This window comes from Microtus oregoni, unplaced genomic scaffold (assembly GCF_018167655.1).
Source record: "Microtus oregoni isolate MIOR12 unplaced genomic scaffold, Mior012 000046F_ref0000063, whole genome shotgun sequence".
NCBI classification, from domain to species: domain Eukaryota; kingdom Metazoa; phylum Chordata; class Mammalia; order Rodentia; family Cricetidae; genus Microtus; species Microtus oregoni.
In genome coordinates, this window is record NW_024543220.1 from 15,763,517 (window position 1) to 15,781,354 (window position 17,838).

The window sequence follows — 17,838 nt, forward strand, 5'->3', positions numbered from 1 at the left end:
CTCTGAGATTTTCCATGGTTTGAAAATACATTTTTCTTTCTTTCTTTGGTTTTTCAAGACAGGGTTTCTCTGTGTAACAGCCCTGGCTGTTTGTAGAACAGGCTAGCCTCGAACTCATAGACATCCACCTGGCTTTGCCTACTGAGCGCTACATTTTCTTCATACTTAACATTTTTTATACATGTTTTCGCTTCTTTTAGGCAAGATTCAGAGAAGCAAGGGAAACCCGGAAAATGAGAATTGATCCCTCATACAAATACATATTTGAAATTCTAGCAGAGAGGCTTGGGCTGGACATGGTAACCGTGGAAGAACTGATTTTGGATTGCCCATCGGTAAGCAGAAGTCTTGCCATCATTTGTTTTTGTTTTCCCCCTTATTTGGGGCTGTGTACTTGTGTGGGGGTGTGCAGGAGCTTGGGTGTGTTCCTCCATCACTCTCCGTGCAGGGGATGTGTGCATTAAACAAGAGGCGCCGTCATGAACAACTGGATGGAAACTGGGCGTGGTTTTCAGAAACAGGATTGCTCTGTTGGTCTCATGTCCCAGCCACGGTTCCTGAACTTGTTTACAGAGGAAACCAGATGGGCAAGCCACCTTGTTTTCCCGCCTGAAAATTGCTGGGCCATTTTGGCTCCCTCTGTACTGGAATCCTCTCATCTCTGCAGGAGGTGCAGCCACAGCCCTTGGGGCCTGCACGTGGCATTCAGGGACAAAGGGGCGATATGAGTGAGTGGGACTGGACAGCAGGGTCGGAGAGCCTGCCTTCATGACCGCCGGCTGGATTTTTGGGCTTGCGGGCCCTGTTGCCAGAAGACTTTCCCATTGGCTATCATGCTAGCGCGGGAGTGGAGGAGGAAGCTTGTGCGTGCAAACCCTCTGTTATTACTTTTCTGTTGCCGTGTTAAAACACAACTTAGAGAAGGTTTATTTTGGTTTTGCTGCTCCAAAAGGGACAGAGCCCATAATGGTGGCAAGCAGGGAGGTGACAGGAAGCTGGCTGGTCATGTTTTTCTCCACATACTGGAAGCAAACAGAACAGGAAGTAGGGTCAAGCTATAAAGCCCCAGACCTGCTCCCCGCTGACGTACTTCCTTCAGCAAGGCTGCACCTCCGAAAGGTTCCATAACCTCCCCAGAGAGCACCATCACCTGGGGACCAAATGTTCAAAGTCCTCAGGCTGTGGCCAGGTCTCATTCAAGGCGCCTCACCTTCCATTTGGCCTTCCCGGAATATATCTCACCATTTGGGGTTGTATGGGTAGTACTACCTTCCAGGCCTCCACGGATGAAGTCACACTTTGCTTAGGACCCAGGAAATAGGAAACACGGATGTTGAAGGAAGCATCAAGCCAGAGCAGGTACTTCCTGCTTTCTCTCTGCTATCACGCTAGCGTGATATTAACATGTAAGAGGACTTCAGGTTGACCCCCAGAACCCGTGTTGAAAAAATAAAAACAAGATGACCACCACTACCACCACAACCAACCTACCAAGCAGCCTGGCTCAATGGCACGTCCTTGTAATCTCAGCTAGGGAAACAGAGACAAGTGAGTCCCTTGGGTCTCATTGGCCGACTGGCCCTGCCCACCTGGTGACTTTCAGAACAGCAAGAGACCCCTTCTTAAACAAAATAGGTGGACAGCACCTGAGGAACCTCCGAGCTCCCCCTCTGGCCTGTGTAAACACCCCCACATGTGTGCATTGACGCCTACACACACAGCTGCACGTACGCCCATGTACCTCTTCATGTGACTGCCCCATCCACACAAAGTTTGAAATCCATGGCCCTGAGGAGTCCGGCTTTGTGGTACCCCATCTTCTGAGCTGTAAGCGGAGAGAAAAACTCTCCTCCAAGAGAGACTTCCATATGGAAGCAGAGGAAGGGAGAGGCAAGCGTGCTAGCTTGTTATTTCACTTAGGATGTCGACGCACGTCTGCCTGTGTGGCCTCTTTCACCTTCTGCTTTCTGAGAGATCACACTGACCCTTCAGAAGTTGAATACAAGCTTCATGCTCATAAGTGTGGAAGAGTCTCATGACGATACTTGTTTGTTTTTTTTTTTTAAATATTAGTTTGGTTACAATATGGGTCGAGTTATAATTGCTGAAAGGACTATTGCTTACTTAAATAATTTCTCAAGCAAAACCATTAGTAGAGGGTTTTCTGTTCTTTTTTAGATTTATTTATTTATTTATTCATTTATTTATTTATTATGTATACAGTGTTCTGCCTGCATGCATGCCTGCAAGCCAGAAGAGGGCACCAGATCTCATAGATGGTTGTGAGCCACCATGTAGGTGCTGGGAACTAAACTCAGGACCTCTGGAAGAGCAGCCAGTGCTCTTAACTGCTGAGCCATCTCTCCAGCTCCCAGCCCCAACTTGGCTTTTTTAATAGTTCCTTGTGTTTACCTCCACTTGGGCTTAACCTGTCTTACGACATCTTTTAAGGCTGGGCCAAGTAAGTGGCTAGGAAAAGCTTTATGTGTAGATCATTAATGTAGAACCAACCCATCTCAGTGGGATCATTTAAATCCCGGAGTTAGGGGCCAGCCTGGGCAATATGGAAAGACTGTCCATCCCTGCCTTCCTCCTTCCTTTCCTTTCTCTCTTCCTTCCCCATGTCTCTCACTTTCTCAAGTCTCAGGCTTTCCTGCATATTCCAGACTGGCCAAGAACTCCATACATAGCCTAGCCTGGCTTCAGCCTCCTGAGAATGATTACAGGTGATTATAGGTGTGTGTCACCATGCCCAACTGTGAGATATTACCTCTTTAGAAAGCAGGCTGGTGGTGGCTGGGGAGATTGCTCAGTTGGTTCAGTAAAACACTGGCTCTGCTAGTAAAAATACCTGTGTTTACTCTTGAGAACCTGTGTAAAATGCCAGGCCTAGTGGAATGGAAACAGGCAGATCTCTGTAGCTGACTGGACAGCCAGGGGAGCCGTATGTAGCGAGATCCAGGTCAGCCTGTCTCAAGCAAAAACAAAAACAAAAATGAGGTAGATCCAGAGGAATGATACTCTAGGTTTACCTTTGGTCTACACACACACACACACACACACACACACACACACACACACCTTCCCATGTGCATGTGCATACATTCCCCAGTCATCCTCCCAGCCAACCAATCAACCAACAGTCCACGTGTGCTGTTCGGGCTTTGTCGACTTGATACAAACCTAGACATACCTGGGAAGAGAAATCTCCGTTGAGGAATCGCCTCAATCTGATTGGCCTGTGAGCACATCTGGGGATGGGACTTTTCTTGATGGCTTGATAGTGTCAGAGGGCCAGTCCACTGTGGGCGGTGCCATCCCTGGGCAGGTGGGCCAGGACTAAAGAAGAAAGGTAGCTGAACACACCAGAGGAAGCAAGCCAGCAAGCAGTCTCTTCTTCAGGTCCTTCCTCCGTGTTCCTGCCTTGCTTCCCTCGAGGACGGGCTGTAACCTGTAAGATGGAACCATTTATTTTAATCTCCCCAAATTGCTTTTGGTCATGGTATTTCTCAACAGCAATGGAAAGCCAACTAGGACTCCAAGCAATGAAATTTACCTGTCCTCCCTGCCGTCTCTAGTGGAGTTAAGTTAGTGGAGTGTCTGCCTTTTTTCACATGTTCCTGCTTTCTGATCTATCTATTCCCACCCTGCCCCCACCAGCTTTCCTTTTTACTTTTTATTTTGAAGAGAGGATCTCTCTAAGTTACCTGGGCTGGCCATGAACTCATTCAGTATCCCAGGCAGACCTTGAACCTGTGATCCTTCTGCCTCAGCTTCCCGAGTCACGGGGATCACAAACCTATGCCACCAGGCCTTTCAGGAAGGTCTTTCTTATTTTCTCAGCCTGAAAAGGGGCAGGGATGAACTAAGGTACTCGAAGCAGCACTACTTGAGTTATTTCCCCGGAAAGCCAGTATCATTTTATTGATCCTCATTTTTTTCTTTCATTTAACAGCTGGATCCATTCAGCCATTTTTTTGAGAAAGGCGGATGTAAGACACTGAAATTTTTATATCAGGAAGGAGAGGTTCCAGGTCTTGGTAAGGATGTTTTCTGAGGGCCCTGGGCTCCAAGTGAGCTGGCTAATGTTAAAGTATGGCCTAATTTTTCCTCTTAAGCTTAGAAGATTTCCACTTTTACAGCAAAAACTTGGCCAGAATCCCATGTTTAAAAAAAAAAGTGTTTGAGGGGTTGGAGATGTGTCTCAGCTATTAAAAGCACTTGCAGCTCTTTCAAGGGGACCTGGCTTCATTTCCCAGCACCTACATGGTGGCTCCCAACCATCTGTAATTCCAGTTCCAGGGGATTTGATTCCCTCTTCTGACTTCCCGTGGCATTGCATGCGTGTGGTACACAGGCATACGTGTTGGCAAAAACACAGTGAAGTAAAAGAAATCTTTAAAAACATTACTTAAGACTACTCCAGGGTCATCAAGATGGCTCATCAGGTAAAGGCACCAGCCACTAAGCCTGGTGACTGGACTTCAATCTAGGACCCACATGGTCGAAGGGAGAAGCAGCTCCTACAGGTTGTCCTCTGACCTCCACATGCATGCTCCAACACATATGTGTGCCAACACAAAATAAACGTAATTAAAAAATTCCATTTTCAGAAGCAATCATTTGAGACCTTGCTGTCATGATTTGGGGAGAGATACCAGAGACGTTCCAACCTCTACTGGGAAATACACTTTTCCATTAGAATTTAATTGCAGTTTCCTGGAACAGGTGGACCATTTTGTCCATATGTTTTCAGATGACTTGAAGTAGTCACGATGCCTCTTTGGAGCCCAGCAGCTGCCCCTTGTGGCTCTGGCTCAATGTCTTCTGGCTGTTGCAGCTATTAAATGCACATCTGGCTTTCCTGTATTACTCCTAAGGTAATTAGCATGCAACCAGGTTGCTATGCCTTTGTTTCAATAACTAGGTACTTGGGTTGTCCTTTCCCTCTCTGACTGCTTTTAAAAAAAATAGCCTGTGTGTGTCCACGTGTGTTGGTATGTATTCAGGTGCTGAATGGGGTACTGGGGCCAGAGGACAACCTCTGGTGGCATCCTCGGGAATACTGTCTGCCTGCTTTGAGACAGGTCCTTGCATTGGCCTACAACTTACCAATTAGGAGAGACTGCCTGCCCATTACACAATCACTTACCAAGCCGGCTCAGTTCTGTGGCTGTACGTTCAGTTCTTGGCGTTTGTTTTCAGAATGTGGCCGAACAATCACTGGCGTACCCAAAGGCTCAAAAATGATGAGAATATATGTGGACAACGCGGCTCCAGAAAAGCTGAAAGGACTGTGCATATTTTTTGTTCGCTGTCGTAATGAGTTTGCCATCAACTCTAAGACCATTTATGAGGTATGCTTTAAAACACCGGCAAGTTGTTGTGTTTCCCCAGTCCCTTTATCTCCGTTTCTGTGTGGAAGACTGGATTGGGTTCCAAGGAAATGGTGTGTTTGTATACTCAAAGAAACTAAGGTGCTGGCTTTACTAGAGCTGAGTTGTACTATAGATACTGCCTTTAAAAGTTTATGTTTTGAAAAGATTTGAAAGTTTATGTTTTTAAGACAGGGTTTTGTACAGCCCAGGCTGGCCTATGTGTATGTATGTATGTATGTATATGTATGTATGTGTGTATATATATGTGTGTATATATATGTGTGTATATGTGTGTGTATATGTGTGTATACATATATACATATATACATACATGTATACATATATACATACATACACACATACACATACACATACACATACATATACATATACATATATATTCAGTGTCCTTGAACCCCTAACCCTCCCCTTCCACCTCCACTCACTTCTCAAGGGCTGGATTTGCAGGCATGCACTACTGTTCTAACTTGCTTCCTGTTGCTGCAAATAAAATACTGGCCCAAAGCAGTTTGGGGAAGAAAGGGTTTATTTCCCTTCCTCTTCCAAATCCCAGCACAGCAACTGAGAAGAGCTGAGGCAGGACCTGAAGCAGAGACCACGGAGGAGCGGAGGAGCGCTGCCTATTGACTTGCTCCCCCACGGCTGGCTCAGCCTGCTTTCATACAGTCGGACCATCTGCCTAGGGGTGACCCGGTGGATTGGGCCCTCCCACATCGATTAACCAGGAAAACGACTCTCATACCCACTGCCCAGTCTGCCTGAGGTAGTGCCTCAGCTGAGCTTCGCTCTTCCCAGGCAACTCTGCCTTATGTCGACTTGATGAAAATGAACCAGCACAGCCACCAGCCCTGAAGTCTATGAAAACTTGCGTCTTCTGTATGGTGTGCACAGAATTACCATGTGCCCACTCTTCGGGGACACATTCACGTCTGTCCATACAGTCTTAAGTACTAGTTACTACACCTACTCTTTGCTCAGCCTTTTAAATTTTCAGTCATTTTAGGAGAAGAAGGAACTGACTTCCGGTCTAGCCGTTGCTAGCCTAGTCAGGGGCTGGACTGCTGGATGGAAACAGCAAGTAGAGTTATGGAGATGAGAATTTGCCTCCAGGTTGTTTCCTTTGGCTAGCGGCTCATCCTTTCGGTGACACGGGCGTGCCTGAACCGGGAACAGCGACACCCTCTTTGCCGGCTTGTCCTGAGACCTCTGAAAGATAGACTGTTGCTGTGCCGCCTGATTGGCTGTAGATCCTCAAAAGGCACCCATCCTGATTGGCTGTAGAGCCTCAAAACGCTCCCATCCTGATTGGCTGTAGATTCTCAAAAGGCGTCCTTCCTTTCTCTCTCACGTTCTTAGGGCGACTTGCTGCCTTGTGGAGAGGGCCTTGTCGCAAACCCAGTGTAAATCACAACAGGCTTCTTTCCTGTTTGGGATCAAAGACAGCCTGGCGAGAGGTGGTTGAGGAGGACACTTGTCCCCCCTGGGCCCTTGTAGGTACTTCCCTGTGTCTCCCGTGGGTGAGACCTCTGCTGTCAGCTAGTGCCCTTCATGAAGAATCTGCCTTTTCCCTCGCGGCTTGCTTTTCCCTTTCTAAACTCTTGTCTTACCAGGCCATCTCTGTGTCATCAATTTCAGTAATGTTCTGCTCTCCTTAGTTTATCTATGACGCAGTGTGTTCTTCCCTTTCCTCTTCCTTTCCCCTTCCTCTCCCTGTTCCCTTCCACCTTCTCCCCTCTCCTCCCCTTCCTTGCCTTTCCTCCTCCCACCTTCTCTCTTCCCCCTGCCCTCTTCTCCTAACCCTCCTTTTCCCTCCCTTGTCTTCCTTTCTTTTTGTTCTGAGGATCTGCTAGCCAAGTGTTCTCCTACTCAGTTACACCTCCAGCCTTCGTTGTTTTTGAAGGAAGGGCCTCACTATGTTACCCAGACTGGCCTTTCTCCTGGGCTCCCGCGAACCTGCCTCAGTCTCCTGCGTACCTGGGACTCCTGTTGTCTGTGGCCATTGCCTACTTCGGGTTTTTTAGGGAGGTGCAGCTGTGTGTGCACATAGTTTAAAGAGGTATAGGTTCTTGAGCCTTGTGATGCAGGGCTGACCTGCACCCCACTCCCCAGAAGGAGCCCTTGAGTCTGTTAGATGAGGCTGGAGAGTTGGCTCAGAAGATACCACTCTCAGAGAGGACCTGAGTTCAATTCTCAGCACCACATCAGGTGGCTCATAATCACCTTTAACTCCAGATACACGGATGTGATACCTTCTTCTCTGGCCTTTGCAGTTGCTGCATTCATGGGCACAAACCTATGTACATATGTTAAAACAGTATAAAAATGTTTAAAATCTCTCTTAGAATATTCTTTCATTTATCTCCGCATTGCTAAATTTAGCTAGCTCCACCGGTCTCTCTTTTTTTTTAACCATTTTAGGCATTATTGTGGGCTTTTCTCTTTAGATGAGAATTTAGTTGTTTGTTTTTTTTGTTTTTGTTTTGTTTTGTTTTGGCAAAAACCAGGGACTCACTGTGTAACTCTGGAACTCACTATGTAGATCAGGCTGCCGCAGCCATCCACCTGCCTCTGCCTCCTGAATGCTGGGATTAAAGGTGTGTGCCACTATGCACGGCAAATTCAAATCTGGCCCTCTCTTCCTCCCTTCCTCTGACATGATTACATTCCTACTGCTTACGTAAGTATTGGTTCATAACTATGTAAATGTAATCACAGCAGAGGTGTTATAGTGTACCAGCCATTTTCGCAGTCAAGACAGCCAGGAAGAGAGAATGGGCATATAGTAAGGGGCCAGGACAGGATGCAGCCCAGAGACATCCTCAATGACCCATTCCCCCATCTCCTCTTTTGTACCACTTCTCCATATAACCATCTTATTACAAAGGAATTTATCTGTGGATTAGTTCAGAGTCTTCATGAGGTAGCCCTCTATGGAAACACATCACATATATACCCAGAGGCATGCTTCCCTAATCCCCTGGGCATCTTTCATGTTGATGACAAAGATTCACGAGACTGTTTTCATGAACAGGGCACCTTATACTTGAGGATGTTCTTATGTGACAGGCTCAGTTGTCTTTCCCATGCCTCGGCTAGGTTGCAGGGCACAGTCCCTCCTCTTGGTAAAGTACAGAGGAAGGGGTTGGAGAGATGGCTCAGCAGTTAGGAGCACTGACTGCTCTTCCAGAGGACCTGGGTTCAATTCCCAGCACCCACATGGGGCAGCTCACAACTGTCTGTAACCCCAGTTCCAGAAGACCCGACACCCTCACACATATATCCATGCATGTAAAACATCAATGTACATGAAATAAATTCTTTAAAAAAATACAGTAAAGAGGAAAACATGTCCAGGGAGACCTGGCAGGTCTGATGAAAGAGTGTTGGTTTTGAGTTCTAAGGTCCATAAGCGCTTAACCCTTTCCCCTGTACTTTACCAAATGTGTCAAGTGCTCACGGCAGGTCAAAAGTGGCATATGAGTTTTTCCTCAGCTCCTTAATGGATTAAACATGTAACCATTGAATACCACCTTTCAGGATGTGCTATTTACCGTCTTGGATGCATCAAAAGGCCTCTTGGAAGGGATCAGGAATATGCTGCAACACATATTTCTACCGGCTATTCTTGCAACCAACAACTGGGGCGCTTTAAACCAGTCCAAGCAGGGCGAATCTGAGAAGCATATTTTCACAGAAACCATCAATAGATATCTTTCATTTTTAGATGGTAAGTGTAAGAATTAATGTTGGGTAAACAACCAAACATCAGACCGTTAGCTGCAAGGTACATTACTGGAAACAGGGTTTATAGAAGGGGTCTCCAAAAGGAGATGGTAATAAAAGTTCCCAGGAGACCTGGAGATAAGAGGGGGAAACCTGAGAAACCCTCATTACTAGGGAGCTCTGCAGGTAAAAGAGTAAGGGGAATCTCTTCTTGTTCTTGGTCAAAGTTTGCCACTAAAATATACGTACTTAAGCTAGAGAGGAGACTCAGCAATTAAGAGCATTTGCTGCTCTTGTAAAAGACCCAGGCTTGGTTTCCAGTACCCACATGGGACCTCACCACCTCCTCTAACTCCAGTCCCAGAGGATCCAATGCTCCCTTCTGGCCTTCATGGGTATTGCATACATGTGGTGCATGTGCATATGCTCATGTACACACATACATGTACACGGAAAATAAATACTTTCAAACTACTTTATGATGATTTCTCTAAAATGTGCTTTTATCACTTACTGCAAAAATATACAACTTTATTCATAAGTCAACTCACAACCTTTTTTTTTCTTTTCTTTTTGAGACAGGGTCTCACGTAGCCTTGTTTTGAAGTCCCTTTGTAACTCAGGATGGCCTTAAACTCCTGATCCTTTGACTCCACTTTCACAAATTGGGGTGAAACCCAGTATGCCTGGTTTATATGGTGCTGGGGATCAAACTCAGGGTTCTATGCTTGCTAGGAGAGCACTCTACCAACTCAGCTACATCCCTGCCTGTAGAATTGTATCTTTATGAAGCAGGCTATCCTATAAGTTTCTCTAAATATTGCAGCTGTTGAAAATATTGCAGTTGTTGATATTTATTGTATGGGCACTTCTTTATTCTGTATCATTTTCTTCTTTATACTTGTATCATTTTCTTCTTTATACTGTATCTTTTTTAGGCGCTAGAATAAGCATCGAGGGCACAGTGATGTTGAAGAAGGTAGACAATATCGACTTCTCCAAACTGCATACCTTTGAAGAAGTCACAGCTGCGGCGAGCAACTCCGAGATGGTGCATCAGCTGGAGGAGGTGCTGATGATGTGGTACAAGCAGATCGAGCAGGTGAGGCTACTCCGTTTCCCCTCGAGCCCCAGGCTTATGTGTCCTAAACAGGACATTGTATCCCTAGTCACTTGTGTGTTGCTAATACTCGCCATGAAAGACAGGGAGGGTGAAACTGACAGTGACCAGCCACAGAGATCAACACTGTGTAAGGACATCCTGGGTGAACAGTGGGAGCGTGTTGCTACTGACAAATAGGTTCCGCCTAGGCTTTTCACAGCAATGTTTCAATGCCAAGCCCACAGCAGTAAAAACAAACAAGAACGTAGCCTATGTCAAAATTTCTGGGGCCGTGGAGGGAGCTCAGTGGTTGAAGTGCTTGTCATGCAAATGTGAGTGCTTGGGTACAACCCTAGCACCTAGATAAAAGGCTGGTGTTTCAGGCCGAGTTGGCGCAACGCCTCGGATCTCTTGTGAGTTCAAGGTCAGCCTGGTGTGCAAAGAGAGTTCCAGGACATCCAGGGCTACAGAGAGAAACCCTGTCTCCAAAAACAGCCACCAGCAACAGAAAGGCAGGTGTATTGGCTTACACCCACAATCCCAGGACTGAGAGAACGGAGATGGGTGGATCCCTGACACTTACTGGCCAGATGGTCTAGCCTAATTAGTGATCCCCAGGACCCAGTGAGAGACCCAGTCTCAAAGCCAAGCATATGGTGCCACAGGAATGACAACTGGGTTGGCTTCTGGCTTCCATTCGGCACGCGTCCATGAGGGCACGCACACTCACAGACTAACAGAGATGCAGATGTTGAGAAGGGCAGACCCCTCATGATTTAATAACCTTCCGAAGTCCTTGCCTCCAAAAACCATCTCACTGGATCAGGCCTCAGCGTATGAGTTTGGCGGGGGAGCATCAGCATCCAGCCCGTTGCCATGCCAAGGGTATCGTCACTTTTTAAACCCCACACCATCATGCCACAATCCCTTTGACCCATTTCCTGTTGGCTCAAGTGCATTTTGTCCATTCTCTTAACTGATGTCTGGTTCCTCTACAAAGAAACCGTATTTTGGGACTGGAGAGATGGCTCAACACTTAGGGACACCTGTTGCTCTTGCAGAGGACGTGAGTTTAGTTCTCAGCACCCACAGAGCTCCTCACAGACACCTATAACTCCAGGGGATCCGATGCCCTTCTCTGACTTCCATGGGTACTACAGTGCATATGGTTCACCGTCATACATGCAAGCAAACACTCATATACATAAAATAAATCTTAAAAAGGAAGTGACCTTAGATGGCAGAAAGAGCTACTTAAAAAAAGAAATTGTATTTTGTTTGATAGACTTTTCAATATTTAAATTATATCTGTTATCCATTATTTAAGGAAGTAGAGAGGTTTAATCTTCCATTCCCTCAGTAAGTCACTTCTACTTTTGCTGTTACAAAGGACAGTAATGCATATGCAATAGTGGTCTTTGCTTCGGCTTCCTTTACGTGCGCTCAGGAGTCTCTTAGTGGAATCCCTCCGAGCGTTTGAGTAGAGGGCTCTTATTGAATAGTATCGTGTCCTCCAAATAGTGATTATTGTAGTTTTACCTCCAGTACTGTGGTAAAAAACAAAAACAAAAACAACAACAACAAAAAAAGCAGGGCTGGGAATGTGAGTGCCTGTCTCAGACATACAAAACCCTAAGTTTAATTCCCAGCCACACACACGCGCATGCACACACACACGCATGCACGCGCACACACACACAAACACACACCCACACATGCACATGCATGCACACGCTCACCCAAGTAAATCAAGGAGGAAAGGGCCCACAATTCCAGGCACCTACCCACCACTGTAGGAAAGTCAAGGCGCCAAGAATCTGAAACAGCTAGTCATGGAACATCCATCTTAAGAGCAGAATGAAATAAATGCATGCTTACTCATGCTCAGCTCCCTCCCTACCCATATATATATAATCTCCTTACATAGTCCAGGATCCCTTGCCTAGGGAATGGTGCCACCACGGTGGACCGGGTGGGTCTTCCCACACATTAGTTCAGGCCAGCCTGCTCGAGGCTATTCCTCACTGAGTCTTACGTGATAATCAAAGATAACTGGCACAGTGGTGGTTGAGTTGATTTATGTACTTTACAGAAGCATACGGCTGCTCTCATTTCTTCAAGCCATTGGTTATAGCCAGGATCGTCAGATTGTCCTTCTATCAGGTGTGCACTGCCGTTTTGATTGACCTTGCACTATCCTGAATATGACTGGAGTTGAGCATATTAAATGGCTACTTAGGCGTCTTCTTTGTTGACTGGCCTGTCCAAATCCTTTGCTGAGTTTTCATTTGAATTGCCTGGTGCTATCTCACTGAACTGCTGGACTTTATTTACATAATCTTTCCCAATCTTAACTCTTTGTTGTTACCCCCTATGTCATGTCTTTTCATTTGACAGGTGTCTTTAGGTATATTAAGGTTTGAAATTTTAACAATGTTTATTTTGTTTTATTATGTGTATGAGTGTTTTTTGCCTGTGTGTATGTATGTGTACTACATGCCAGCAGTACCCATGGCAGCCAAAAGAGGGGGCTACAGATAGTTGCATGATACTCAATTGCAGGTCCTTATTGAGAGTGAGCAGATGAGAAAAGAAGCCGATGATTCGGGTCCACTCACTGAACTGGAGCACTGGAAGCGTATGTCAGCCAAGTTCAACTACATCATCGAGCAGATTAAAGGGTCCAGCTGCAAGGCCGTCATAAATGTGCTAAACGTTGCACACTCCAAGCTGTTGAAGGTAAAAGGTCTTCCGTTGTAAACCTGGATGTACTTTAGAACGTCTTACCAGAAAATTACCCTTACCAAATGGCTTCTAAAGTTTTGGGGCATATTGTGTGTGTATATCACATAGCTATGCTCCACGGAGGCCAAAATGTTGGATCCCCTGTAGCTGGAGTTAGAGGCAGTTGTGAGCCACATGGCACAGGAGCTGGGGACCAGATTCAGAGCAGCAAGCACAGTGAGCTGCTGAGCCATCTCTCCGCCCTCCACCTCATTCACTAAATAGGTGAGGCTGGCTGGCCAGTGAGCCCCAGATATTCGCCTGGCCCTGGCTCCCCAGCTCTGGGATGATATGTGTTCCACCACACCCAGCTTTTTTGACATGGGTTCTGGAGGTCAAATGCAGGTCTTACTTTAATAGAGACACTTTAATGACGAAGCTCTTGCCCCCATCCCACAAGGATGCATCGTTTTTGCATGTTCATACTTTCGTAGACATCTTGGCCTAACACTGTAGATAGTTTAAGTCAGCAGTTACCCCTACTGTGCTATAGAAAAGCCAGAATGAGTTCCTCCTGTCGAGTTGTACTTTTGGGGTCCGCTCCAGTCTTTTGTGGCCACCATTCCGTTGTGTTCTGTGGCATTAGGTGGTTTCTCTTTACACAGTAGTCACGTATTTAGAAGCGTGAAGCTTTTGAATCAGGCTTTCTTGTATACCACCGTGGTTTCCAGTTGATAAAACCAAGATTTATGTCTCAGTTTTGACAGTTCATCTATGGAGTGCCATCCAGAGAAGTGATCATTTTTATTTTGAAAGTGTTTGGGGAATTGTAAATCAGTGTAGGTTTGCTGTGGTATAGAGCAGCTCTGGGGAGATGGGCCAGCTGTTAAGAGCACTTGGTGGCTCTTACAGAGGATCTGCTTGTACATGGTTTCAACAATCATCCCTAAGCCTAGCTCCAGGGTGTCTGATAATCTCGTCTAGCCTCCCTGGGAACTGCACACATGTGATTTCACAGACATACATGCAGACAAACACTCCACACATAAAATAAGAAAAGAACGAACCTTACAATAATAATAACAACAATAATGATGATGATGATAATAACTACATGGAAAGACAAAAGCAAACGTTCTGCTCGGCATACATTTCCCCACACCTCCTTTCCACCTCTTTTCCTTGGGATCATTTTATTATTTTTTTTTAAAGATTTATTTCTAATTTTTGAGTACACATGTTTTGCCTGCCTGCGTGTGTGTGCACTACATGAGTGTCTGATGTCTGCAGAAGTCAGAGGAAGGCATTAGGTTCCTTGGAGTTGTAATTAGAAGCAGTTGTGAGCTGTCATGTGGGTGCTGGGAATCGAACCCTGGCCTACTACAGCACCCAGTGCTCTAACCACTGAGCCATCTCTCCAGCCTCCCCTACAGGTCTTTCTAATTTACAGTTGAGCTTTGTGCTTTCCATGTTCTCTTATTCTTTGTCTCCTTAAAGTTTGTATTTCTCTGTATAAAAATGCAATAATGGTTTTTCTCTTTTGTAAAACATTTAGACGTAGGTATATAACAAATGTCTTTTCATCGTATTCCCCCTAGCCCCACTTCCCATTCTTGATTCTGAAAGATAACACAGTGCTCTGGTCTTCCAAATTCCCACCACGATGACCCATGAGCTCTGCTTACGGTATTAGAAGGCTTCTCTAGCCCACAGCTCCGAGCTCTCCCATACTCTGTCCACAGGCCAGTTTGTAAGGCCTCAGCACCACATGGTCAGGGTCGCTGCAGCCGTGACCTCCTGTCTCTGACACTAGCTTTCTGTCTCAGCACTCTGAGGAAACATTAAGAACGGAAGGAGGGAGGCTTCACCTTGGCTCATGGTTTCAGAAGTATTAGCCCATCCTTGCAGGGCAGGCCTGATGGAGCTCACAGTAGCAAGAGCGGGTGGCAGAGGTTTTAGTATGCTGTGGACCAGGAGACAGAGAACATAAGCTGGCATATGGGGAGGCCTTCCTCTCTCTACCAGTCAGGCCCCAGCTCCTAAAGCAGTGGTTCTCATCCTCTGGGTTGCGACCCCTGGGGTCGAATGACCCTTTCACAGGGGCCGCCTAAGACCATCGGAACACACAGATATCTACATATGATTTGTAACAGTAGCAAAATTACAGTTATGGAGTAGCAATGAAAATAATTTGATGGTTGGGTTCACCACAGCATGAAGAGTTGTATTAAAGGGTCACAGCACTAGGAAGGCCGAGAACCACTGTTCTGAAGCCTCTCTATAGCATTCAGAATAATCCACTAAGTTGAGAACCAACCATTGAAAACACGAGCCTTTGAGACACATTTCTGATTCAGAGTACAACAACTTGGAAGAAGCTGTTGACTTCCAACCGAGTCCCATTTTGCTAATAAGTATATTTTCTTTGAGCCATGTTCTTTTATTTATTTATTTATTGGAAAAAAAAATTTCTGCCTCCTCCCAGCCTCCCATTTCCCTCCCCCTCCTCCCACTCCTCTCCCCCTCCCCCCACTCCTCTCCCCCTCCCTCTCCAGTCTGAAGAGCAGTCAGGGTTCCCTGCCCTGTGGAAAGTCCAAGGTCCTCCCCCCTCCATCCAGGTCTAGGAAGGTGAGCATCCAAACTGGCTAGGCTCCCACAAAGCCAGAACATGAAGTAGGATCAAAACCCAGTGCCATTGTCCTTGGCTTCTCATCAGCCCTCATTGTCTGCCATGTTCAGAGAGTCCGGTTTTATCCCATGCTTTTTCAGTCCCAGTCCAGCTGGTCTTGGTGAGCTCCCACTAGATCAGCCCCACTGTCACAGTGGGTGGGTGCACCCCTCACGGTCCTGACTTCCTTGCTCATGTTCTCCCTCCTTCTGCTCCTCATTGGGACCTTGGGATCTGAGCCATGTTCTAATAATGCGGCTCACCGTGGAAGGTCCGGAACTGTTAGATAATGTCATAAGTACCCGTTTTTGGAAAATCACTCTAGATAGAAGCAGGTCCAGGCCAAGCCTATGGACAGGACATTAATTACAAAGGGTTAACTTTATTTTTAGCCAGTCGTTTAACATGCTTGTAATGTCGTCTTAAGTTCTATGAGAAAAGGATATACCAGGGGCTGGAGAAATTGCTCAGTGCAATTAACTACTCTTCCGAAGGACCCTAGTGTGGTTCCTACCATCCATATTAGGTGACTCACAAGCACCTGTAACTCCAGGTCCAGGGAACCCTCTTCTGGCCTCCTCAGGTACCTATATTGTGCACCCACCCCTCATATACACATAATTTAAAAATAACAGTAAATCATTTTCTTAAATAAAAGACTTATTTATGTTTATTGGTGTGTTATCGGCAGGTACGTTCGCACATCAAAAGAATATAAGATCTTATGGGACAGTTATAGACAGTTGTCAGCTACCATGTGGGTGCTAGGAATTGAACTCAGGACCTCTGGAAGTATAGCCAGTGCTCTTAATCACTGAGTCATCTCTCCAGCCCAAGTAAATCTTTTTCAAAAATAAAAAAAAGTATACCAGTCACACTTCAATACAGTGTATGTTTGCTCAGGGGAAACAGCTTGAATTTCATGACTAAGTTGAAGCCCACCAAGGTGTGTGGATTGAATTCTTATGCAATTTTGATTCCTTAGAACTGGCGTGATTTGGATGCCAGAATCACCGACACAGCAAATGAATCCAAAGATAACGTTCGGTATTTGTATACCCTGGAGAAAGTATGCCAGCCCCTCTATAACTACGACCTGGTGAGTATGCTCCTGAAGGCGCAGTTTCTAGGGCCTGGGGGTATGGCTCGGAATCTAAAATGTTGAAAAAGTGTGGTTTCTAAAATTAGCTTGTGTAACTGAAGCAGTTGGCCATGGCGTCTTATCTCAGCAAGGGGAAGCAAACCAGAATGGTATGTATGATAGGGTTCATTCCCGTGTCTCCATCTAGGTGTCCATGGCACACGGAATACAGAACTTGATTAATGCCATCAGGATGATTCACAGCGTGTCGAGGTACTACAACACATCAGAAAGGATGACCTCTTTATTCATCAAGGTGAGATGCTATTATTATTATTATTATTATGTGTCTGTCCGTAAGTATGTAAGGTATGTGTGGTGGGGTGCAATTGTGGAGGTCAGAGGACATCATTGCAGGGTCTGGTTCTCTCTACCTTTACATTGTCCCTTGGATTGAACTCAGTCAGGCCACTTGGCTCAAGGAACACGGGCCTCGACTTGCTGAGTCAGCCCGCCAGCCCATCATGGTTTCTAGCGGAAGCCACACACAGGGTCCTATGAAATAGTTCATAGTTCTTCCCATTTGAGCCACAGGAGGGAGCTGGGAAGTTTGGGGACTCTCGGAGATCTGGATTTTCAAACTTCCACGTAGGGGTAGGGTGGGGTGAAAGTGGGAGTAAATTTGGGGTGGAGTGGGGTAGGGTAGAGGTGTCAATTGGAGTCAGGTGTTGTAGGAGTAGTAATGAGTGCCCTTCTCCTGCCAGAGGTCAGCTCCGGGCTTCTTGCTTAGAGGTCGCTGCTCTCTTCAGTTTAGTCATTCCAAGTACTTCCTTTCGCGCCTACCCAGTAGATACGGCTTCAGCTTGTTTTAAACGCTCATGTTGCATCATGCGGTTAATTATTTTAGAGACTTTAAAAAAATTATCCAAGAAGCATTCACATAGAATCGAATTAGATGTGTAAAAGCACACGTCAGTTCTATAAAAGGAAATAGGGATCTAGCTACATGCTGCACCCCAGATGACCAGGGGAATGAATCCTCTCGGCCCTTTGGCTTCCTTCTTGCTACTGATGCTCCCAGTTGAGATCTTTCTTGGTTCCAGATTATTAACATTTTTTCAACATTGGTGAACCAGAACAT

The 17,838-nt window shown here is 46.0% G+C and overlaps 1 protein-coding gene across 2 annotated transcripts in view; it reads left to right on the plus strand.

The window, feature by feature from the left end:
- The window catches only part of Dnah8 (dynein axonemal heavy chain 8), a 240,644-nt gene that overhangs the window by 15,496 nt on the left and 207,310 nt on the right, over positions 1-17,838 (plus strand). Inside the window, exons 3-10 of one of the 2 annotated variants that reach the window (XM_041634704.1) lie at positions 201-335; positions 3,956-4,040; positions 5,206-5,357; positions 8,937-9,126; positions 10,061-10,224; positions 12,787-12,963; positions 16,602-16,715; positions 16,906-17,013. In XM_041634704.1, coding sequence (XP_041490638.1) covers positions 201-335; positions 3,956-4,040; positions 5,206-5,357; positions 8,937-9,126; positions 10,061-10,224; positions 12,787-12,963; positions 16,602-16,715; positions 16,906-17,013 — 1,125 coding nt within the window. Of the gene's footprint in view, positions 1-200; positions 336-3,955; positions 4,041-5,205; positions 5,358-8,936; positions 9,127-10,060; positions 10,225-12,786; positions 12,964-16,601; positions 16,716-16,905; positions 17,014-17,838 lie in introns of those variants that run through there. The other variant, XM_041634705.1, reaches the window with a different exon arrangement.